Source organism: Acipenser ruthenus, chromosome 40, assembly GCF_902713425.1.
Source record: "Acipenser ruthenus chromosome 40, fAciRut3.2 maternal haplotype, whole genome shotgun sequence".
In the NCBI taxonomy this organism is placed as follows: Eukaryota; Metazoa; Chordata; class Actinopteri; order Acipenseriformes; family Acipenseridae; genus Acipenser; species Acipenser ruthenus.
This window is the reverse complement of record NC_081228.1, coordinates 3,062,608-3,086,913: the sequence shown is the minus strand read 5'-3', so window position 1 is coordinate 3,086,913 and position 24,306 is coordinate 3,062,608. Positions and strand designations below refer to the sequence as shown.

Genomic DNA, 24,306 nt, shown 5'->3' with positions numbered 1-24,306 from the left:
ACTGCAGTGAGCAAGAACAACGGCTGACTGTGAAATGAGACAAACACAGGGAAGGAGACGCATCCTGCCACAACTACGACCACTACCCATATTAATGAGTGCTTCCTTTCTGTGCTAACATGAGATGTGTGTGTGTGTGTTTATTGGCTTGTGTGTAGGTGACTTTGAAGTCTGAAGCCCGTTGATTTTAGGGTTGAGGTATGAAAAAGTAACCACAGTATTATAACCTCATAGTTCTAAAAACACAACCTGTTATTTGTCATGGCATCTATTTGCACCAGTGTTCCGTTTTAAAAGCACTGTTGCACTAGTATGGACTGGCCGTTTAGCACCCTGCTGTCCAGCAGACTCTGGGCAGCAAGAGTGTTGCTGGGATCAAGTGTGCTTTAAACTTCAGCAAGAAAGAGCGACGGAACAATTTGTTTGGATTAAGGGTAATAATGGTTTTGTTTACCTGTGTGTGGTTTGTAAGACGCATTTCTACAGTGTTAGTCACTCTGTCTGTCACTCTCTCCCACGCAGTTGGAAGAAAAGAAAAACACAAGAGCTGCAGTTGAGCTGTTTTTAGCGTGTGTATTATTCATCTCTGCTATTGTCGGTGACCTTGGTGGCATAAACTGAATTTGGTGGCTGCTGAATGACAAGAATGAGGGATCTTTTTAAATGTGATTAAAAATAATATTTTGGGTCAGATGGACAGACAAGGAATTAAATAAGAGTGAGTGAAGAGCAAAGAGGGGAGGGGAGGGAGAGGGGAGAGCGAGAGATGCAGGCAGCGGCCTGATATTTCAGCAGCTCAGCCCCGGGACAGGGGAGGCTGACTCTGTGATGCTGATATGAACGGACACTCCTGAAATCTCTCAGATTCATAAAGAAAGCTGCAGGGCTGGAATTACTTTCAGCTCAGGAAAGAGAACATTGTGAAAGAGAGGAAGAGGAGGGAGGGAGGAAGGGGGGCTCGATTCTCTGTTCTTTGAGTCCCCTGTTTCCTTTTAAATATCTCTCTTGCTCTGTGCCATTAAGCTTCAGCTGGCGTGCTGTAGGGCAGGAGTGGGCAGAGAGAGAGAGATGAGAAAAAAAGAATCTTGCTTTTTAATGGGCTGTTCTGCCCTTTTAATTACAGGAAACTTCAATGCTAATTAATGATATAACTTGAATCCTATAATAGCAGAACCTTTAACCTGCATTTGTATTTGGGTAATGCCACTAAATACTGCAGCCCTTCCCTCGTGTGGGACTGCAGCTGGCACCCTATTCACCGTCCCGTTTTGAAAGCGTAATTGGAAACGAGTGGGAAGCACGTGGTCCCAGCGTGTGTTGATCGTGTAGGGTGGGCCACCATCCATTTGTGGCTGGGAGGCAATTTTGTAGTGAAGATGCATTTCCACAATTAGGAATCTCCCAGTGAGGCAATCAGCACTGGCCCTCCTTTTCAAGGAGGGGGTGGAGTAGCACAGTGATTGTCTTCTCCAGCTGTGAGCCGCGCCTATCAATTGCACGCGATCAGTCTTGCCAATAGACATCCCTATTGATCCTGATACGTTGTGAGGCTCTGCTGTCACTGTATTCGTTGTCGGATCCTTTAAGTCCCCTTTGATTTGTGTGAAATAAGATCCTCCCCACAGCCTGAAGCCGTTACCCTCTTAAACCTCCCACCATCTCTGACATGGCCAGAAGTGAGCAACAACAGTAATGAGAAGATGCCCTCAATCCGCAAAGCCTCCTGTGTCTCTGCCTTGCATGAAGGGTGATGACAGTGTGGCTCGTAGGGATTTTAAAAGGACTGGTCTGGTGTCAGGAAAAGACCATTCCTGGTCAGTGCATTGGGGTTATCTGGGAAATAACCTTTCTATTCCAGTTAAGGGGTTAAACAAACAAAAAACAATACAGCACATGTCTGTACATCCTGACATACTGAAAACACATGCCTGTTAGCATGCATTCATAGGGGGGGACACGGGGAGATAAATTAGACGTGACAGGGAAAATGGAATCTGGGACGTCTCTCTCTCCTCTCCTCTCCTCTCCTCTCTCTCCTCTGTCCTCTCCTCTCTCCTTTCTCTCCTCCTCGCTCTCTTTCTCTCCTCCTCCCTCTCTTTCCTCTCCTCTCCTCACTGTGTGTGGAGAGTCTCTCCTCTCTCTCTCTCTCCTCTCTTCTCCCTGTGTGTGGAAAGTCTCTCCTCCTCTCCTCTCCTTGCTCTGTGTGTGGAGAGTCTCTCCTCTCCTCTCCCCGTTTGTGGAGAGTCTCTCCTCTCCTCTCCTCTCCCTGTGTGTGGAAAGTCTCTCCTCCTCTCCTCTCCTTGCTCTGTGTGTGGAGAGTCTCTCCTCTCTCTCTCTCTCCTCTCCTCTCCCTGTGTGTGGAGAGTCTCTCCTCCTCTCCTCTCCTTGCTCTGTGTGTGGAGAGTCTCTCCTCTCCTCTCCCTGTGTGTGGAGAGTCTCTCCTCCTCTCTCCTCTCCTCTCCTCTCCCCGTGTGTGGAGAGTCTCTCCTCTCTTTCAGTAAGCACAGCTCTGCTCTTACCAGGGGAAGCACAGTTCCAATCCCCAGCTGTTTGTGCTCGCATGTTCCTGCTGTGTTTGAAGAACGCCAGCAGCATTAGTACAGTGTTTTGCTGCAGTGGACTCCGGGGAGCTGTTTCTGTCACAAAGCTGTTTTGCTGCAGTACAGCAAGTGGGGCATTTCCCATTGACAATGGAGGACTAGAGCAGACTTCAGCAATACACCACAGTAATACAACCTAATCCTAAAGCAATACAAATTATAATCTGTGGTTGGAATTAAAAACAAACCGAAGGCTATTGACCATAATTAGCTGATTTAAGATGCAAGAGATGTACTATGCATGTGTATAGATTATGAAATGTCATTGTGTAATGCATGCACGATATTTACCGTACTCTTATTTTATTACAGATGTTACCAGGAGACTTGCAGAGTGATCTTGTGCAGCATGGCTGTGCATGTGTCTAGAGTGGGTCTTCCCACAACCCTTTCTCCACTTTCAATATGAATTCCAGTTTCTTTTATGGGCTGTCGGGTTCCACTTTATATTACAGACGCTGCAAAGATCCTCTCGCCCTTAGGGGGTGGGGCGAGATCACCGGCCAGCGCACCCCTCACCCCTGCCCCCCCCCCTGCGCATTAATGAAACGCAAACAGACAAACTAGCGTGAAGAAATGTCCACCCCCCAAGCCCTGTCAGGAAACCTGATTGGGTTATTGGGGCAGAAAGGCAGAGGCTTCCCTGAGGGCTCAAAGCAATCCTGCCACTGCAAAGAGGTTAGCCATGATTAACACGCTGTGAACGCACTGCTAGCCCAGATAGCAGAAATAAATGAGTGATCCGAGAATGAGAATAATACCGTTGCATAGGAGTGTACCACATCCTGCTATCTATGCTGCTTCTGCCATTCTCGGATAGTAGATTTCTTTGGAAGAACAAAGTCATTCAAGTTCTCAGTGTAGTTGGCTTTACAAAGTATTTGTCGGCAGGTATTAACTCAAAACACACCTAAAAACTGCCCTTCCTTCATCTTTACAATTGAGTGCCTGTTAATGACGTTTTGTCCGTAAACTGGCAATGAAAATATGTTGCAAAACCAGTAAACCACCGATTTGTCACTTTGCGTGTGGCCTTTCGTTAACCCTAACTCTGGGATGCATATTTATTTGTGGAGTTTATTCTGAGATGACTCCTTGTCCAGGACTACACTCCCACAATTGCTTTGAGTGAGTTTTGCCACACCCCTACATTCAAGGTTTTTCTGAGAGCTTCACCTTTGCCCTCCCTGTAGTAGTGAGAGAGTTGCAGGGTTAGACACTCGGCCTGACCGGTACCAGCCCTGCTAGTCAGGAGTGAGAGGTTTGAGCAATCAGGCCTCCGCTCAATAAATTGTTCCCTGCCTGCAGCTGGATAAACAGTGCTTAATAGTGAACTGCAGACTCCATGCTGTGATCAGTGCGATTAGCATCAGATCCGGTTTAGCAGAGGCCTGATTGATCAAAACCACGTCAAGTTCAGGCACCTGGTCCTTTTACCAGAAACCCAGGACTGGTGTCATGCATTGTGTTCTTACTAGCTCACCACTTCATTGATTCAAAACCCTTCTTATATATATATATATATATATATATATATAATATATATATAAGCTATTAAGCTCATGTTAAAGCCTGAAGTGTCTCGTTTGCAGTGGGCCTCCTGTGGTGTAGATAAACCCGTTCCTTTGGTTGTTGATTATTTAGCTGTTTGAACATGTTTATCCATGTTGTTTTCCCTCCCCCCTCGTTGTACTTCTCTCTACCGGCCAGCATGCAGCAGCTGCGAGGGGAGGGGGAAAGGAGCAGCTGCTGGCTCCCCCACAGCCAGCCTGCTTACATGGAAATGTTGCTCTCAATTTTCAGTGACTGGGGTTAGTTTCCATTTCATTTCCTAAGCGTTTAAACTGTAGTTTTAAACATGTTTAAATGTATTGGGAATGTTCCAGAAATGTAAGAAGAACACCATCGCATTTGAAAATACATTTCAGCATTCATATCTGTGTGTATTGGACTGTTTGTGGAAATGACTGTGGGGAAATATTTCATAGGAAGTAAATAGGGCTTCTCTTCGGTTTATATTACATTTTTGTTAACACTAAAAGCTAAAACCTGCATTTGGCCTTTATAGTCACACCTGACTCTTTTTTTTAAACTGTTTTAAACTGTTCACACCCCTACAGTAGTTCATTCTAGTTGCTAGGCTACCGTTGCCTGCTTTCTTCCTCTGCCTTCAGCAGAAGGATAACTACAGTCCAGGTGTGTGTTTGCACAGAAAGGGGAGTGTCCCCAGTGGTGATGATGTCATAGAGGCAGGGTGGAGCTGCTGCCACGTTCAGTAATCTCTGTGCTCATCCTCCTCTTCCTCGCGTGTGCTTGGCTGTGCTGCCGTCTCCTTTTAGAGCCAGCCTGACTGGTTAGTCTCGTTGAAGACATGTTGGTACACGCACGCTACCATCAATCCAGGCTTAAGTGTTCTCTGTACTAGAGATTCACCCTAGAGCTCAAACTAACCCGGCTTTATTCTTCACGGGAAGACTTGAATGCCAGGTGTTAAGCCAACAGAGTCTGAGTGAAGCCGAAAAGGCTTCTCTCGACTTTTATTTTTTAACAATGCTGCTCTTCAAGTACCCCTCCATGATTTAGTTTCCACAAGTCCCCTTTAATTTGTGTTGTTGTCTGTTGTCTATACCTTAAAGCAGTCACTGTTTAGTCACTGTGGCAACAGACTATTTAATGACTCTGAGGCTGTATGAATGCTCTGGGATAGCAAAGCCTGTTTAAAACGGAATCCTGAACTGCTGAGTATATGAGGACCAGGGCTGAGAGCTGCTGTTCCAATCCACTTACCTTCCACGCTGCAGCCCAGCACTCTAACCACTGAGCTACACCTTCCACACTGCAGCCCAGCACCCTAACCACTGAGCGACTCACACCCACTACCTTCCACGCTGCAGCCCAGCACTTAACCACTGAACTACACAAACCCACTACCTTCCACGCTGCAGCCCAGCACCCTAACCACTGAGCTACTCGCACCCGCTCTTTTCCGCGCTACGGCCCGGCCCTCTGCAATGGCCAAGCAATTCTCCACTCTAACATGGCCCCTGCCCGCTTCATTAACAGACTCTACACTTTAAACAGTGCAGTGTATTTCGCTTCGCTCTGTTTAAATATCCCCCTTGATAAAAGGCTGCAGCTGTGTCGTATCTGCAGTCAGTGCTCTCTGACGCAGGGCTGGAAGATTAGATAGAGCAGTATTTTTAGTCACCTGACAGACCCTGCTCTGCAGAACAATGGAGAGCTGACGAGGTGACGTCTTCACAGTGCTGGGGATTAACCGGAATGGCTGCTACTAACTAAACAAGTGACTTTCGCTGTTGTGTGTGTGTTTTTTCTTCTTCTCTGCGCTACGGTTGAGTGCCATGTGTTTTTACAGCTCTCTAGAAGTTTCCCATAGCAGGCCCTCTGTTGTGATTTACTGCACACCAGTGTGCTGAGCTTGGCTGGGCCTTCAGATCTGAGAGGTAGCAATGCTGATATCTACTTCTGTATATTGTGAGAGTGCAGGTACATCTTTAAAACTGGGTGGGATCTGAAAATATAGAAAAATAGCACTTTCGAAAGTGACATCTCGGACAAGAAGCAGCCCACTGATGGTATAAAATCTGCCAGACGCAAACCTACTGTAAGGATAGAAGAATTTGAACCTAAAGGACTCATGCAGGTCATCAGTTTCTTTAATTAAGTATGAAATGCATTGGCTTGTTCTAGTGTTAGCCAGGATGTAAGATACTGGTATTTCTTTGCCTTGTCTGTTTAAAACCGGAGTGTGTGTTTTCAAAAAGTCCTGTGCAGTGTACAGTACAGCAGCCTGCTGATAAAGCCTGCTGTTGTGCCTCTTTTGAAGCTCGCCCATCATTAGCCTGTCTGAAGCGTTCACTGCTGCTCTCGCTCTGTTATAATTAGGGGAAGGCGTTTCTTTTTAGTCGCAGTCCACACCCCAGTGTGTAGACTCTCCAGTGACTTTCATGTGGCTTTCCAGCTTGATCTTGCCAGGCTCATGTCTCTCCTGCACCCAGTCTGCAGCCCCGCACACTAAACACAGCCCTCCAGTAGCCCTCAATCTAACCTCCCGGCCCTTGATCTCATTGATGGCTTGATTGCCAGGAGGAAGGTGAAGGGCCAGACTATTGGTTTGTGGGGGCTTCTTTGTGGCGATGGCTGGAGATGAGAGAGATAGAGACTGGAGCTCAGGGAAGTGTGTGTGGAAGAGTGCTAAGTGCAAGATAAGGCCTAAAATGTATTTGCTGCTTAACTGAAGCTTCAGAATGTTAATTCAGAAGAATGGAGTACATGAAAGTGCATCATTTTGAATAGATTTCCGTGTAGTTTTGAATTCTTTATGCTTTCCACTATAGGGTGTAATGCTAATCGGCCCTCACCTGTGTAGTTGGAAGGCAGTGAATATGATTGGTGGGGAGTGTGTTCTGATTGGGGATATCGTTTATTTCTTGGGTGATCAGAAAAAGACGCTTAAGGAGAAAAAGACGCTGTTCTGAAGGAGGTAAAATGCCCAGGATATAAAAGAGGGTGGTTCCGGATTCAGAACCACTCTGGAGGTATTGGAAAAAGACAGCTCTTTGGGTTACAAGGTTAAAATGTCCATGCTGCTTCCATAAGTGCCAGCTGATCAATGCCAAGCATCTCCTTCGGCACTGTCGCTTTTCATTTCTCTCTCTTCTCACAGACCAGCGCTGTTCTGCGGTTCCTTCCCAGCTTGGGGTGGCCCTGACCCTGTCCCTATTGGCAAGGCCTGCTGCTTTTTTCCAGCAAAAACAAAGCCTTTATTGAGCAGTCTGGGGCCTCCCTAGTCACCCCCCTCTCTGAGAGTCCGACAGCCCTGCTCTCACACAGATTAACGCCAGGATTTGTGTTTAGACGCGGCTACGAGGCACTGAGCAACATCTCCTAAATAAGTCACTTTTATTTTAGTCGTCCTTGCGTGCCCACACACTCCCCTTCTCGTTGAAATTAATTTTCAGTTGTGCTGGTTCAGCAATCGTTTACGCGCAGGCTGCCTCCACCAGCCCTGGAGAGGAGAGGGAAGGGAAGGGGCTTTCTGAGGTCAAATACTGTGCTGTTCCTCTGTAGGGCACCTGAAAAGAACCCCATCTTGCTGCCCCTCCTGACCCCCCTCACAGTGCCCCCAGCTGTTTCTGTCCCCAGTAAATCCTAGCAATTATAATCAGCCTCTGGCATTGAACTTTGAGAAGATTAACTGCCAGACCCCTTCTCTACTTCAGCTTTAGCAATGTCTCTCCTGTGTTTCCTTCTCGACTAGAAATTGCCTGATCTCTTACTGAACCCGGGCGTTATTCAAAAAGCATTAGCGTTCCAGTAAATGCGTGTCACTCCTACGCATTACCAGTACCCTCTATGGAGCGAGGCTGTCTGCTAACGTGCGCCTCTTGTGTTGGCAGCTCTGCTTTCTGTGCTGCACCTCCACTTCATCGCAGTTCTGTCGTCCAACATGCACACAAGCACCCAGTTTTGAACGGTTTTTAAATGATTAGAGATGTAGTTGAAGAGAAGATCCGGGCGTGTTCTGTTCCGTCAGGATTTTACACTTTTGTGAACCATGGCTGGCTGAAAGGGGCTTCACGATCTGATGAAATCCCGTCTCTGGGGTTTATTTATACAGTAGTGATCCAAACAGCAGCGGGTTTAGAATGTGGATTGATTTACTCACTTATTAACAGAGGGTAAGGGACTGGGGGGCTGGGTGGGTTGGTATGCTGAAAGGGTGGTTGTTTTGGTTCCTACAGTAGAATATAAATGTGTCTGTGCCTTGTGTGTGTATACAGTAGCTACACAAGGGAAGACCACAAGTCTAGGAATCAAAGTAAAGCTGCAAATGAACCCTTAAAAAAAAAAAAACTTGAACTGTGTTATGAAAAGCTCAGTTGATTTCTAATATAGTAAAGTCTGACCATTACTTTGAATTAGGTGCAGTAGTTGCGGCCAGCGTGCAATATTAAGATGGTGAAGTTAGAAAACAGACAATCCCTCTGAATTTGCTGAAGGGCGAACCCTAGAAGCGACTAAAAGTAAATCATTCATTCTTGCTTACTACTGTATGTACCCGTGATGAGACTGGAGCTCTTTCTCTCGCTCCCAGCTGAAAAGCTGTTCCACCATTTCTTTGCCAGCTTTTTAATGTGCTATGAGCAATGCCTACAGGACTGAGAACCTGCCCCTTTCTGTACTGTACAGAGCTGCTGTGTCATGTGACTGCACCACTGCGTATTCCCCGTCCGTTCACAACACAACTGTTCATGTTTCCAACACGCAGTTCGCTGCCTGATCAGCTGGAGGAATCTCACTCTCTCTTTGTAGACAATTAAATTAGTTAGGGTCACACTGAATCACGTGAGGTGAGAAGTGTGTCTGGAAAGCTGTAGAAACACTTGCTGAAAAAAATACCGCGGTCTTGTTGCGAGTATCTTATACACAAAATAACATACTCTTTTTGTTTACTCAGACAGACTGGACTGCAATGAAACTGGACTTTTCAGCAAACTGCAAAGATTCTTTTTTTGTAGATTTTTTTAATTTTCCTGGTGGATCCTCAAGGTCCTATCTTGGTGTCGTATGTTAACACAGGCCGTCAGAAATCACGTTGGAACCTCGCGGGTCGTGTATCCTCAATAAAGAGGTTTATTCTTCATGACTGAAGAATAGGGTTAATGAACACAAATTCCAGAATGTTCTGCAGAACTTCGGTTTGACAACCACTGCACCAGAACTTGACAAACCTGGTACGATACTTCACAGAGAACCGCACAGCCTTTCCGAGCTGAAAACGAGTCCCTCCCTTGCTACTGCAGGCTTGCCAGGCACGATCACACAGTGAGATCTGTCCAGGATGAAAACCTCTGATGTGCAGGTACCACAGAGGCACTTGCTGTCTGGAGAGCTCCGACCTGATCTGATCGGGATTAGAGTCGGGTCTGCCTGGGGACGGGCTTGTTCCTGTGCTTCAGCAAACACTGTGCAACCACCACAGCTTTCTGGAGGGGTAGCGCCGCCTGCAGCCAAAGAGGAGCCAGGAGGTAGCGTACGGTGTGTGCAGACTGCTGCAGAGTGCATTTAGTTAAGTGAAAGGCTAGATTGATTAAGAGCTGTAAACTTACCTGAGCCTTTTGTTTGTTTACAGTGGACCCCCCTTTCAATGGTAATGAAATGCAAGGGGATTCATACAAACCGGTAGTAAAACACAGTGTTATAATCTCGTTGCAGTGTTGTGGGGCTGTGGCTCTGCCGAGGAGTGAGTTATAATTGCTGCCCGCGTGTGAGTGAGGGGTTCCAGTTTGGAACGCTGCAGTTGTGTGAGATTACACTATCGGAGTGACACACGACCCCTCTCACACTTCATAGTCTTATCACGGAGCGTGGTCACGTGACAGGGAGGCCCGCGCTGAGTCATGGAACCTCTGAAAAAGGGTGTCTGATATGAATGACATAGCAGCCTGTGTGAATAAAACCATCTACACTGGAGGTGGTGCCTCTTAACCATGTGGAAACCGATGCCACGCGGGGAAATAATGAAACATGTTATTCACATTTACTAGGGATGCTAAATAAAAGCAGGTTTATACTGTAGGCTTTGTTTTGGTGGTAGTGATTTACTTTCTGTTGTGAATTTGGCGTGGGTTCCACCAGTTTTGTTTGTATTTTCGCTGCTGCTGGGGTCACGGTATCCCCTCTCCCAGCCCTACTATACACTTCCTCACACGCTGAGGAGACTTTTCCCCTTGTTTGATCACACACGTGTGTCCAGGAAATCGCTGGCCTCCAGGTCCCCCCCCCTCTTCTCCCGGGATCGCTCTGAACAATTCACACACTCAGGAAACAGGCACCAGGCCAGGGCAGTCGCAACGTTTCCGGGAATCTATCCCACAATGCAGCGGGGGAGTTACCGGCCTTGACGTGAGCGCTATTGTTCCGTGCAGGAGACCATTGTTCAGAGGAAGGAACGACAGCAGAAAGTCCAGGGCTATTTATAAAGGCAAGGCTTATGTTCCAGACTGCTGGAGCAGCCTGTTTTCCATCCTTGGAGAACACAGTTCAGAAAAGTATTGGTGTGGGAGGCTGTTTTGTGTTAAATATTTAATCTTAAGTTATGAATCAGTGCAGACAGTTTTGGACCACTTGCTATAAAATATAGAACATTCAAATTAAAGTATTTTTGTATTTTGCTCTGTTTTTTTTATTACACCCCTAACCAATCACTACTTGACAATTTTTTAGACAGCTGATGATATTGCAAAGTACGCATGTTATTTGTACAGCACTAATGCATAGTTACTTCGTCTGATGTACCTGTACAAGCTGAGGCACCATCACACATCCCTCCAGAACGATTTCAACTCCTTGCAGGCTTGCCACGTTCTCAGGGCTCCCATTATTGGAATCAGGGTTTCCTGTACGGTTTCTGTACAGTGGGTGGCTGAAGAGACATGCCCAGAGGCCCTTGTATAGAATGTGTTTTCTGTATGGATGGATGCACAGCCTTTGCATCTAACTTACTCTACTTTTGTCTCCTGCAGGTTTCCCATCAGAAAACCAACCAGGTAAGACAGTGTGCCCTGCGCTTTGTGTGATGGAGATGACTGGATTCTCTCTTTGTTACCCTGAGTACAGGATTTTAAAAATATTTCAATGACATTGCAGATTAATTTGTGTGCGTGTGTGCTTATTTTAATGCAGATTAAACTAGTACTGTAATTCAGTATAAGAAGCATAAACAGACAGCATTTTGATGATTAGACTTAAGGGAATTTAAGAGTCAGTGCTTTTATCCAATCTCATTGTGTCTCTGTAATTCCAGTACAAAACTGGGGTGTGGGGGCAGGTTTGCAATATCTTTTGTGTAATTAAATATGTCTGTATTTAATCAAAAAGACAGACGCTGTCTCATTCATTAATAACAACAGAGAGCGTTGAGGTATTAAGGGAGAGCAGAGATTGCATTGTGCTTTGACGGCACAGGAATGGCACTCCTACAAGTGTGTGTGTGTTTCTGTTTTTTTTTTCGCCTCTTCATTCAAATGCTGCTCTTTGTCAGCCCAACAGCTGTGTCTACTGACATGCTGTTCCACAGTGCCGGCACTGCGCCGCACTGCTGAAGGCCGCTTCTGTTTCTGTGCCTATTCCAGTTTAGAGGCCAGGGGTCAAGGTCTAAGTGTGCCCCTCTTAAAGCTGTAGCAGCACTTGAGTCTGAAATGCTTTGGAGGTCTGCTCAGACATTCTGGTGCTGTGTATAGTGAATGCTACAGTAACTGCTTTGTGCAGTTCATTTCCTGTGTATAATGTAGACTGCAGGGATGGAAATAAGACTCCAATTGCATAGCAGTTTCCCCCCCCATTTTAAAATGATTTAGCCTCAGTGTATGCTTATTGTTTTATTAAACTCATAGCAAAACCAGGAATGGATCTAACTGCTATGCAATGGGAGTTCAGGGTCAATTCCTGTTTAATTCCATTTTCAGTTCCTTTTAAAAATTCCAGTTCCCATTCCCTTTGAATCAATTCCAACACATCATTGATCAAAATTGCAATGAGCAGAATTCTGTTAAAACGAGCTTCTCGCAGTCAGTGGCAACACATTAGTGTAAAGTGTAAAGTCTATTGGTTTTGTTTCAGGCACGGTAGCATTCTCAGCAAGGACCCTCCCCCGGACAAGAAACACAAGAGCGACAAACCGACTGTGTCACCGCAGGAGTTCGACCCTACAGGTAAACCCCACGGCGCACGCTGCACACGCCCCACGCGTATCTACCACTGCACTGCAGTGCGGACTGTCCAGATGGGAGGGAGGCTCTGCTGTTTTATGTCGTGGAACACTGCTTCTCTCCTGCTTGCTGTGTCACTCTGCTTCACTTGGATTGTGGGACAGGGGGAGGACTGCACAACAGTCTCTTTGATAGGGAGGGCTGCTAAATGAAACCACAGCAGCACAGTACAGCCTGCACTAAAACTACTGGGGAAGGTGGATTTTAAGGTGCTGTTTTGTGTTGGGGACGGACAGGGTGATTTATAAGCGGTTTTAAAAAGTGTGTCTGTGTTTGTATGTCTCTGTCCCTCCGAGTGCACTCTGTGTGTGTGCGTAGGTAAATGAGGAATCCGTTGTGCTGCTGGTGTTAGATAACCCTGCCTTTCCCCACTGGTTGACAATGGTATAATACATTGTTTTTCCTATATTCTGCATTGCGTTTCTGTAGTGTACAGGGATGGGAATAAGACTCCTATTGCATAGCAGTCCCACCTATTCCAGGTTTTACTAGGAGCTTGATTAGCCACAGTGTATAGGTAACAAGCTCAGGTATGTTTTACTAAACTCCTAGTAAAACCAGGAATAGATCAAACTGCTATGCAATGGGAGTCTTATTTCCATCCCACGGTGTATCATAGTGTGTCTTACACTTTGTGGCAGCCTGCATTTTTTAACAAGCACATTTTAAGACCTAGAAAACTTTTTTTTTTTTTTTTTTGAGCGGTGGTTCAGTAATAGTAGTGAGAAGTTGAGTTTTAGTTGTTTTGCTGTTTTGAAGTTTTCATCCCTTTTTGTGAAGTTTAGACGATCCAGAGCAGAAGGTTATACGCTAGCATTTTGTAACATTTTAAAGCACGTTTGCTTTCTTACCTCTTCAGGTAAAATGTAGCAAACTTGAGTAAAAACTGCATGCAATGATAATGTACTAGCACAGCAGGTAGAAATAGGTACTTGATTTTACACCGTGGCTCATTGAAGACATGGGGCGAGATCACAAGCTCATTATCTTGTGCTTGACATTTCCATTGGGTTATTTTATTCACCCACCATGTCCTCGAGAGTATCTGTAGATTTAGGAAACAAGCAAGCAAACAATCGCCCACACTGACAAACGGAGACACACACACACAGGTACGCTGAACATACGAACATAAGCATCCACAAACAGATGCAGGCACCCCCATACATTCTGCCACGTGCACGCTCACGCACACACACACACACACAAGTAACTAACACATGCTGAATAAAAGCACAGAATATCCAGATGAACCAATTGGAATCAGAATTCTCCAGAGCTCCGTACCAGCTGCTCACCTCTCACTTCAGAGCACGGGTGATTTTAATGCAGTTTTATTACCCTTGTAAAACACGCTAGTGTGCTCTATACTTTTGTATTGCAGTGTGCATTTATCTGCATATTTATTTTATTACCAGAATCCTTTTTCTTGCTCAGCTGACAGGCCTGCAGTAGCATACCGAAGTCGTGCATACAACTGCAAAACCTGTCCCTGTTTAAAACACCAGAGCCAGTTGGTTTACCAGAATATAGAGACCACAGCATTACTGTGGAGGCTTCTGGTGGTTTTTTTTTTCTTTTTAGGAATTGGCTTCTACTTTGCCTCGTAGTCAGAATGCAGCTCTGCTGGCAGATCATTTAGTTTTCAATCCACAGCAAAACGTCTGGTCAGTATATGGAATCTCTCTAGCGCTCTGCTGGAAAGGGAATGCATGCGAAAACTAAAACTCACCCACCCGCCACTTCATCTCCTGTTCTAGCAATAGTGTTTCTGCCTGCCCTTTCTCTTGTATGTGTCCGATCTGTCTACGTGTTGCATGGTTTTAATAATCGATTGATCGGTTTCTTTCTTGCACCAGTTCCATTTTATATTTTGTGTCCGTGTTTTTCTCTCTTTTTTCCATTTTGTTTCTCTCTCTCCCTGTGTCCCTTTCTCCATCGTCCTGCAGACCACACCCTCAGGAAGAGCAAATCTTTTCTGGACACCAGTAAACCCGAGGCCTATGGTAAGCGCCCCCCTCCCCTCCCTTCCTCCTGGCTTGGTGTGGCTTCTTCAGTTTCTTGTATTTTCTCCTTTTGACTCGTGCCTGTCTCTTTGCTGTGCCTGCCTAACACCCTGCTTCTGTTTCCCACCAGAACAGCATTTACAAGAACACGGTTCTGTATTGAAACTGGGCTAGCCAGCCTTCAGAATTACCAAGAATTGAGAGGCCGTGGTACAGCAGCTGTCAATCCGTCAGCTACTCAGATTCTTGATTTGTTCATTGATTTTACTGAGGCTGGCTACACCTTCCTGTTCGTCGTGTCACATGGTGGCAGCGATAGTAAAACAATGAATGGAGAAACGCGCTGGGAAGGGAAGGACCCTTAATAACACTTGTGTCAACGAAAGCTGAACTATTTCAGTTACACTTTAAAACAACGTCCACAGATTCCTGTGATTTCCAATGCGTTAGCTGCTACTCCTGTGAGTTCAATATACATTGTATTTTTTTTAAATTTTTATAGAAAGAACATTTGTTGTTCAGGTCCAATGTCTATTGAAATTCATATGAATTTCCTTCCATTTTATTTTTAAGTGGTGGCAGTGTTTCTTTCTAAAGCCTTTACAGTTCTGGGTTTTATTCTGTGATTTTTTTTTTCCACTCGAGAGTAAATTGGTGGAGGGTCTGCACAGCAAAGTACAGTACAACAAGAACTAGATGAATTGGAGAATTACAGAATGGTGAAAGGACGAGGGCGCACAGCACTACATAACCACTTCATAAAATGCAGTATGAAACATTTCTATATAAAACTGAAATGGCAGTGTGGGCCGGACATGTAGCAAGAAGACCAGACCATCGCTGGACCAAGGAGATACTAGACTGGACCCCTAAAGTGACCAAGAAGAAGACCTCCAGGAAGATGGCAAGATGAAATTAGGAAACACGCCAGAGCAACGTGGATGAGGAAGAGTCTTGGGGAGGCCTTCATCCAGCGGTGAATTGAAAAAGGCTGAAGATGAAGATGAAGATGATATTTATTTATTTATTTATTTATTTATTTATTTATTTATTTAAACAAACTAAACTGAACATTTCCTTGTAAAAATCATAGATAGCATCTTTGGTGCTTTTAAAAAAAAAAAAAAAAAAAAAAAAAAATGCAAAATGCATTTGCTTAAATGATCATTTCAGAATGTCTAATGCCCCCCCCCCCCCCCCTCCCCCCCTTTCCACTCGCACACTGCCAGTCTGTTAGTCACAGCAATAGCACTGATTTGAGCCCTGCTTTTGATTTAGACCCTCTGTTACAAGAGGATCTGATATAAGCCCTTGTGTTCACGTCACCCTCAGTATACAGCGTCCTGTTGTTTGAATGCCTGTGATGTCAGGCTGTTAAACCCCAGCCTCATAATAAAGCTCTTTGTGCTGTGCAGACTCTGTGATGTGGGCGGCTCCACACTCCACCCCTGTTTATGACATCTGTGGCGGCACGCCCTGCCCTTGTGCTTCCAGGGAACTGCTTACGAGGATCAGTTCGGGTTAGCTTTTTCAGTTTGTGATTCTCACAGTATAGTAATTAGCATCAGTACGCTCTGTCCTTCACTGTAAAGTGAAGCACAGGGAGTGTCGGGCAGCCCCGTGCTTCAGTGCTCGCCGGGGGCACAAACAGGGCTGCTCTGTGGAAAGAGCAAGTTGTTAGTGGAAGATTGAGCAACTTTTCCATCTGTGGGAGGGGGTAGAGAAACAATAATGTAACACTTCAGGAGCAGTGGAGCCCAAATAGAGTGCCCCTGTCTTACTAGGTAAACGTTTGCCTGGTCCCAAGGGAGGCTAGTACACACAGGTGTTACTGTACGGAGTCCTAATGAAACAGCTGCGTCTGGGCTGGGAATGAGAGGGGAGCATGGGTTCAAATGCACCCATGGAAACAGCGCGGCACTGTGGAGAGGGGAAGGTGGGCGGGGCTCGTGTTTCGGTGGGGTGTGTGGTTCTGGTTTCAGTGTGTGTGTCTTGGATGAGCTTCGTGAGAAATGGTTATGTGTTTTATTTTTTAAATAACACAATTAACGTTGATACCTAATGCATTCTAAACCCTGTTAAAGAGGACCCGTTCTTATTGTATTTAGTGGGGTTTATTTTGGGGAGGGTGGGCACCTGCTTAGAGGGGTGGGGAAGTTCAAAGGTCATTCCATTCTCTGCTGTTTGAATCACTCAAAAAGCCACCGGAACAGCACTGCTATTGCAGGAATGCAGGCGAGGCTGGCATTCCAGAATCTCTGAGGTGTTCTAGAATTGAAGAGAGAATATTCTAAACCCTGCTTGTGCTCCCTGTCTAAACTGGCCATCCCCTCCTGTCTCTGGCAGGTTTGGTTCAGCGCTGTGTTATAATCCAGAAGGATGACAATGGCTTTGGGCTGACGGTCAGTGGAGACAACCCTGTCTTCGTGCAGTCTGTCAAAGAAGGTAAGCACTCTGCGGTCTGAAACCGAAAGAGCATGGGGAGGGGGATCGTTCAGCGCTCCTAAAGACGGCTCTGTGTTCAGAACCCCTGTTTTCAGAGTACTGCACCCTGTCATGTTAGCCTTGCAGTGTTAAGATGAAAGCATGTGCTTTTTCATGGGATATTCCTATAATCTTTAATAACTTCTAATAAGAGTGAGTATACAGTGCTTGCATGGGTGTAGGATTACTGTAGGCAATCAACTGGTTAAATAAAACACACAAGTCTTCACGTGTCGTATTTTTCTTTACCTATAGATGGCGCTGCGATGCGTGCTGGAGTGCAGACTGGGGACAGGATAATCAAGGTAAGGTTTGGGATAGAATCCACGATATTGCTGGAGCCTGACCATTTGATTTATTAATCTGATCGCCTGCCTTTGCATACAAGGCAGTGCTGGACTTTTTTAAAAGCATAGCCCAGTGTTCCGGAATGTGAGCTTCAGAATGTTGTATTGGTTCCTTGTTTCATATCCTTCCGTCTCCCTGGAAGCTCTCCTGGAATCCTCTTCCATGCTCCACTGCTCCCTCTCCTGGTGGGAGGTGGGACTGCAGCCGAAACAGCATCAGCATTTGGGTGTCCTGTTTGCAAAAATATATAGGATCCAGTTTTTAATTTGAGTGAACAGAGCAACCTGACCTGAGACATATATGTATATATACTGAATGTCTAATTGTGTGTATTTTACAGGTTAACGGCACCTTAGTGACTCATTCAAACCATGTAGAAGTTGTTAAGCTGATTAAATGTAAGTACTGCCACACTGGGTGGAAGTTGAACATTGTGAAGCTGCAGCGTGTGTTACTGATGCACTGATGGAGTGTTTTTTTGTCCCTCTTCAGCTGGCTCCTATGTGGCGCTCACAGTGCTGGGTCGTCCCCCAGGGTTACCCCACATCCCGCTGTCAGAATCCGAGAGTGATCCAGGGGCCCTGACTTCAGTGACCTCTCCCAACTCCCCCGGACAGACCGCGTCCAGCATCACCGCCCCCCAGCCAGTATGGGTAAGAGCCCCCCGCTGGGTACTGCGAGGGATCCAGGGCTTCAAAGCCACACTAGCCCTCTCCTAGTCTTTCTGTACTTGATCTGCTTGGGTTTATAAATTTACTGAAATGACCAGAGCTTGTACCACCAGGCCCGTGGTGAATCTGCTTTTGAACTGATCGCACTTCACTGCATGCAAGTTAGTTTATTAACAGTAGTTGGTCCTGCGGCTGTGAAGCAGGAACAGTTTATTGAACATCAAACTCCTGGCTCCTGTTCATTTCAAGAAGATACTTCATTGAAGGTAGTATTGAAACCCCAGGGATGCAGATCCCTGCTATGGTGTGTGTAAAATGCATGTCACTCCTACATTTGAATTTTTTTTTTCAATTATTATAGCATGAAAACAACAGTGTCCACAACCAGAAGGTGGACATCCTGCAAAAGATGTTATCGAAAGAGCTGCAGGATTTGCAGGTAAAGACTCCTCACATACTTTCACAAGCGATTCTCAGTTTGAGCTCGGTCTGCAACCTGCTGTTTAGGATCAAGCACTTCCTGGCCACTGCCGTACCGCATGAACCACAAGCCCAGCACACAGGATATTAATAGGTTTTGGCACAGTGCTGTGCAGGTATAATTTAGAGCTGTGAAACCGGGCAGCCCTGTGTTCTCTTGTTGTTGAAGGTGTAGGAAAGAGGAATGGCTTGCTGTGAGTTGTGAACTGTAGAGGAGGCTGGACAGGGTGTGCTCTTTCGATTTTGATTAACGGTATGACGGCTCTTTCACTTCTCCCTCAGTTTAACCACACTCATGCTAAATTTGTTCCGGAACTCAAGATGACCGCGTGTTGGAAAGTACCATTTTTGTATCTCGCTGCTGGTTAATCGTAAGCTGCTGTCTTCTCTTGATTTAACACGACAGCTGATACAGAAGAAAAAAGAACCGTGGAGCACAGATTCTGATCCTTCTTGCATTATATTCTGAATACCTGGCACCGCAAGCACGACAGGAGTTGAGCGAGTAGTTTGGAGCACACAAGGATTCTTTCTTTTTCATTGGGGTTTCGTTTTTTATTTGCTGCTGACAGGCTATGAAGGAGGAGTATAGCCGGAGCCCCACCCCGAAGCTACAGAAGGAGATTCAGGAGGCGAAGAAGCACATTCCTCAGCTGCAAGAGCAGCTCAGCAAAGCTACCGGCGGGGCACAGGTGAGAGGGGCCTCCCGGCATCGGTTTCAGGGGTCAAGGCATCGGGAGCAGGGTGAACACAGAGGGCTGTGTGGGGGCAGGGCTGGGTAAGCCACAGCCAGGCTTCATTTCAAACAGGCCCTATCGTCAGAGTCAGAAATGAGTTGCAGCAACTCAACAGTCTATCCTGGTTTGAAATGTGTATGTATAGAGAGAAAGAGAGAGAGAGAGAGAGAGAATTGAAAAACACCAAGTGGCTCTCTATATCCAAGGAGAATCAGGATCCAACAGGATACTCCTCAGTCACAAGAAATATAAGAGAAAATATAATTAAAATAACGAGCTTTCAGGTTATCAATTACTGTTCTTCATTAGATATATAGATTTAGATAGCCCGCTCTTTTTTTTTCATGCCTATTGTGCATTTCCACAGCACTTCCTCCAATTTCTGTAAAAGTTAATCATTATGCCTATTGTGCATTTCCACAGCACTTCCTCCAATTTCTGTAAAAGTTCATTATTAAACAGTTTTAGATAGTGATGCTTTTTTTTTTTTTTTTTTTTAAATCTGTGATCTTTAGTTTTGTGCATTTTCATTTGCAAGTGAACTGTGACATTAGGGCCTTATCGAGCACTACATTCTGCAATGTTGAATACTGACTTTGGATACTGTTTTAATTCTGGAAACAGTGTTTTTTTTTTGCTAAATTGCATTGCCTTTTATGTTTTACGCAGTTCTGTGCATGGGTAACATTTTGCTGTTGGGTCGTTAATTTTAAATACTGCTACAATACGTACCGGATTTAAAGCACCATATGTACTGTATTTTACAGCACGTGTCGTCATGATTTTTGATAGAGGATGGTTGACGATGTTATGTTGTTTCAGGACGGGGTTCAGTCCTCTCGTCCCCCCTCGGAGTCCCTGCAGATCAGTGAAGTTGAGGATACCTCTGATGGGGACCAGACCCTGTCCCCTCGCATGGACGCCAGCGGGACAGACACACGGCCCAACAGCGGGGCGGTCGACGTGAGTGCCTGTCCACAACCTCGTCTGAACAGAAATAAGAAATCTGTCAATGGATTTGTATACTGGAGCGTGGAGTGCAGTGGTTCTCTCTGGCTGAGCAGCAGCTACTAAGTTGAAGAGCTCCTCTCTTGTTTTTTACAAATGCATCTGAGGGGGTGATATTGAAGCACTGTACATAATGAGTCATTTTTCATTCCAGTGGAGAGGTGCTTTTTAAGTAATAAAATACAAATTAGAAGGAGACAGGAGAACAGAAACTCAGTAAACTTTTGTGCAAGAACAAAAGATGAGCTAGTGATTTGCTTGGAGTGTTGGATGCTTGGAAACTCTAACTCCATTTGAGGGTTCTTTCATGCAGGTTACATCAAACTTTTCCTCCGCCTTCACGGACAGCCACTGCCAAAGTGATACTCCCTCCCACAGCCCAAAGACGGTGCCCAAGGATGGAGTGAACTCCTTCGAAACGACCCACACTGAAGACACCCCTGACCAGGTGAGTGCCTCCCTATCTCCTTGTCCCTCTGAGATCTCTCCAGGCACTCTGCAGAGAGGAACAGTTTGCTCAGCCTGCAGTCACGCTGCAGGAAAAAGAGTGGCCTTTTTAAATATCTCGAGGCAGATTGTTCCACGCAGATGCACGGAAACACGTAGTGTCAAATGCACACGTACAATCGGGAAAGCAAAGTGTTAATCGTACTTGCTTCAGATATTTGCCATGATGTATTGAAAAATTATCATTTTTTAAAAAATATTTTACTTTTGGGATTCCAAACCTGATCAAGTTGGAACTCCTGTAATGCTGACCTCATTCCACACATTCCACCTGACTCGTGCTTCTCCCAGAATTCAGATATGCTGCTGTGACTGCTTAACGATATTTAACCCAGTATTACTTCAATTCCAGCCAAAATATCAAAATCCTAGCTCTGTTTATTCCCAGTGCACCAAGCCAGGTGCCTTTTTTAACAATCCAACCTGGAGCAGCTTTTAGTTTTGGCTGCTGTGTTTAGATCACAGTAACTGATCCCAGTTGTGAATCGGGCCAGCCGGTTCCCCCACCCCTCTCTGTCCTGGACACTCACTGCTGCCGCTCTCCCCCCCCCCAGAACTCCCATTTCCAGTCCAGTGTGGGCAGCCCCGCGTCCCAGCTTGGAACACAGATCATCGGGGCAGAGGATGACTACTTCGATACAGAGCAGGAGCAGGTAACACGTGCAGGCATCTCTGAACACCAGGAAGAGCAGGTGTGACAGTGCATGTGTAGTGCGGTCATGGCAAATTTTAGAAGTTCAGTTTTACAATCGGAAAGAAATAGTATTCCCGGGATTGAAATAAGACTCCCATTGCATAGCAGGTGGATCCATTCCTGGTTTCCTTATGAGTTTGAGATGATACGCCAGAGCTTGTTACCTATACACTGTGGCTAATCAAGCTCGTAGTAAAACCTGGAATGGGTTGGGGTTGGGGTACTGAGTTCTGTTCTGATCACTTTTCGGTTTTATAAAGCAAAAACTGAACACCCTGGAATAGAGGTTTTTGTTTTTGTCTCCCCAGGTGAACGGTCAGTGCAGCTGCTTCCAGAGCATGGAGCTGCTGAAGTCTCGTCCTGCACACCTGGCTGCTTTCCTCCATCACGTCGTCTCGCAGTTCGATCCTGCGCCGCTGGTACGTGCCGCCCATCCTCAGTCTGCCCGGTGCTCCAGACCAGAGCCTGTGTTATTCATTTACAGTTATACTAACATGTTTCCTCTGTTTATTCTAAATAACCAGCAATAATCACAGGCACAAATACAGAAACACAGCATGGAAATGCAAATGATTAAGCTTGCAAAGGTGTGTAATTCAACTGTAATTGGTCAATTTATATGGCATAATTACAATGACAACTACAGATATGCCAAGGCTCCACTGCAATGTCATTGTGATTGCAATGGATTAGGAATTGCACAGTTCCAGCTGTCGTTGACCCCAGGTATGGTAGTGCTAACAGCCTCTGAAACGTCAATGGTCTGTAGTTGTTATTTTGTGCAGTTTCAACCTGTGCCACAGCGTCTTCTTTTCAAGCACGTGGCAGAGCGCGTTTTGAAGAGTCTTTATCAGACGTGGATTGGCGACAGACCTGTCCTGTCTGCTGGACCTCTTTGATCTCTGAGAGGCTGCGTTTGCACAGTCGCTGCTGTTAGAGCCAGACTTTGCTCGTTGCACTTCCTTGAAGGTTAAAGTGCAAAGCTCCTTTCACACACCTTTGCATTGTTTGAGTTGCGGATTATGCAGGAGTCGACTCACTGGACAGTGTCTACAGCTGATTGCCTGTGGAGAAAAATATACCCTTGATGCAATATCCACATCTGATGGACTCCCAAGTGTTCACATATTTGCTGTATTTCATCTCAGTATAGATGAAATATAGCAATCTTGTGCACGTTGTTTTGAGTTGAATGTTGGTTTTCTATTTGCATTTGTACTTCAAGATGACAGTTATTGCTCTGGCTCCAGTTAGGGGCTGTGCTTCACCTCACAGCTCAGTCCTGATCTCTAGCCCTCCCTCAGTCTTCTAGTTTAGAGTCCAGACCGCCAAACTCATTTAAAATGTGACTTGAGCTGGGTTTGAGCTCAAGCCTCCAGAAGAGAATAAGCCCTCTGCCCCTCCTGGCACCGTGATGCTGTGCCTTGAACCCCCTGCTTGCTCTCCTTTCCTCAGCTCTGCTACCTCTACGCTGACCTGTACAAGCATACGAATTCCAAAGAGACCCGCCGTGTCTTCATGGACTTCAACACCTTCTTCATGGACCGAGGGGCGGTGAGTGACCGTCCAGATGCAATCTATAAGCAGCTTGGAAATAACGCTCCTATTGCATAGCAGCTTTACCCATTCCAGGTTTTAATACGAGCTTGGTCAGTCCCAGTGTGTAGGTAACAAGATCAGGTGTGTCTTACTAAACTCCTAGTAAAATCAGGAATGGATCCTAATGCTGTGCAAAGGGATTCTTTTTTCCATCCCAGTACACTGATGGGGACAGTCCAACTGAAGCTGTCCTGATGCGCTGTGATACCTAGAATAATTCTTTTGAAATTGTTCTTCCTCAAGCTCCTAGCAGATGGCCCAGCCCAGAGCAGCCCGCACACTGCAGCACACACGCCAGGACAGAAGTGAAAGCCTTTCTGTCCTGTCATGTTGAGGAAGCTCCTGTGCTCTGTGCTCTGTGCTCCGGTCCCAGGATCACCGCTGTAGAGCGGAGACAGTCTGTCTGTCACACTGTGTATCCCAGTGCAGGCTCTGCGTGTGTGTGTGTGTGTGTGTGTGACAGAGATAAAGAGATTAACTCCCTTCAGCCTGGGATTACTTTGAAGCACAAACCGGAGTAACGAACCGATTAACCCAGGAACTGCCATAGCGACGTACCGCAGGCAGGCTGTATCGTTATCGCTGGTTCAAAATATCACCAAACAGAGAGGGGGAGGGGCTGGAGTTGAGAGACTGGGAGGCAGTGTGGTTTGGTGACTGGAGTCAAAATCTGTATTAATCCTGGAAAAGTACAAAAAAATCAAGCAACACATTACTGTAGGTTAATAAAGGAAATAACCTCAATAGCAGGTGTGCTCTTAGATATAGACATTTACAGATTTTAATTCCAGGAGTCCGTGTGCATGCATAAATACTTTTGAGGATTCAGAGTCACTGGAAGCCTGTGCTTAGAGACTGACACTCAGTAGGAATTGATACTGGCTAGTTACCAGCGAGGGGATTTCAGAGACAAGCTTTAGCAGGGAGATTAGTCTCTGTGGTTTTTTTTTTTTTTGAGGTGTATGTTTATCCCGATTAACGGAAGCTTGCATCAGCCGCACTTAAATAAACTCCTGCATTGTGACTTGATAGGAATCCTATTACGAGGAGAGTCTAATCAGACTTGCTGGGGGAAAATAAGTTAAAGATTGGGTCTTGCCAGAGGACTTCTCCTTGCTGAGCATCGTGACCCAGAGCAGAGGAACATTCAGGCTCAGTTTCTTCATCGCTGTTTTTCTGGCTTCCTCCAGCGCTTCACGATAGAGATGGTTTTTAAAGCACTCCAATATAAATCGGTCGCTGGTTTCGTTTCACTGTGATGCCAGCAGGATGTTCATTGATTTGGATCTAGTTTGGCTCCCGAAGAGGAAAAGGACTTCTTTCAGGTTCCCGGCTGCAGTACAGTATCACTCCACAAGCCTGTCTTTCTGATTTCTAT

The 24,306-nt window shown here is 45.8% G+C and overlaps 1 protein-coding gene across 4 annotated transcripts in view; it reads left to right on the top strand.

Annotated features, from left to right (window-relative positions):
* Positions 1 to 24,306, top strand: part of LOC117397107 (rho guanine nucleotide exchange factor 12) — a 60,282-nt gene that overhangs the window by 20,137 nt on the left and 15,839 nt on the right. For 2 of the 4 annotated variants that reach the window (XM_033995660.3, XM_059010340.1), the window contains 14 exons: positions 11,150 to 11,173; positions 12,246 to 12,337; positions 14,344 to 14,400; positions 16,747 to 16,845; positions 17,140 to 17,189; positions 17,573 to 17,630; positions 17,725 to 17,885; positions 18,265 to 18,342; positions 18,956 to 19,075; positions 19,943 to 20,083; positions 20,442 to 20,576; positions 21,190 to 21,288; positions 21,638 to 21,748; positions 22,785 to 22,883. In XM_033995660.3, coding sequence (XP_033851551.3) covers positions 11,150 to 11,173; positions 12,246 to 12,337; positions 14,344 to 14,400; positions 16,747 to 16,845; positions 17,140 to 17,189; positions 17,573 to 17,630; positions 17,725 to 17,885; positions 18,265 to 18,342; positions 18,956 to 19,075; positions 19,943 to 20,083; positions 20,442 to 20,576; positions 21,190 to 21,288; positions 21,638 to 21,748; positions 22,785 to 22,883 — 1,324 coding nt within the window. Of the gene's footprint in view, positions 1 to 11,149; positions 11,174 to 12,245; positions 12,338 to 14,343; positions 14,401 to 16,746; positions 16,846 to 17,139; positions 17,190 to 17,572; positions 17,631 to 17,724; positions 17,886 to 18,264; positions 18,343 to 18,955; positions 19,076 to 19,942; positions 20,084 to 20,441; positions 20,577 to 21,189; positions 21,289 to 21,637; positions 21,749 to 22,784; positions 22,884 to 24,306 lie in introns of those variants that run through there. The other 2 variants (XM_033995662.3, XM_059010341.1) reach the window with 2 other exon arrangements.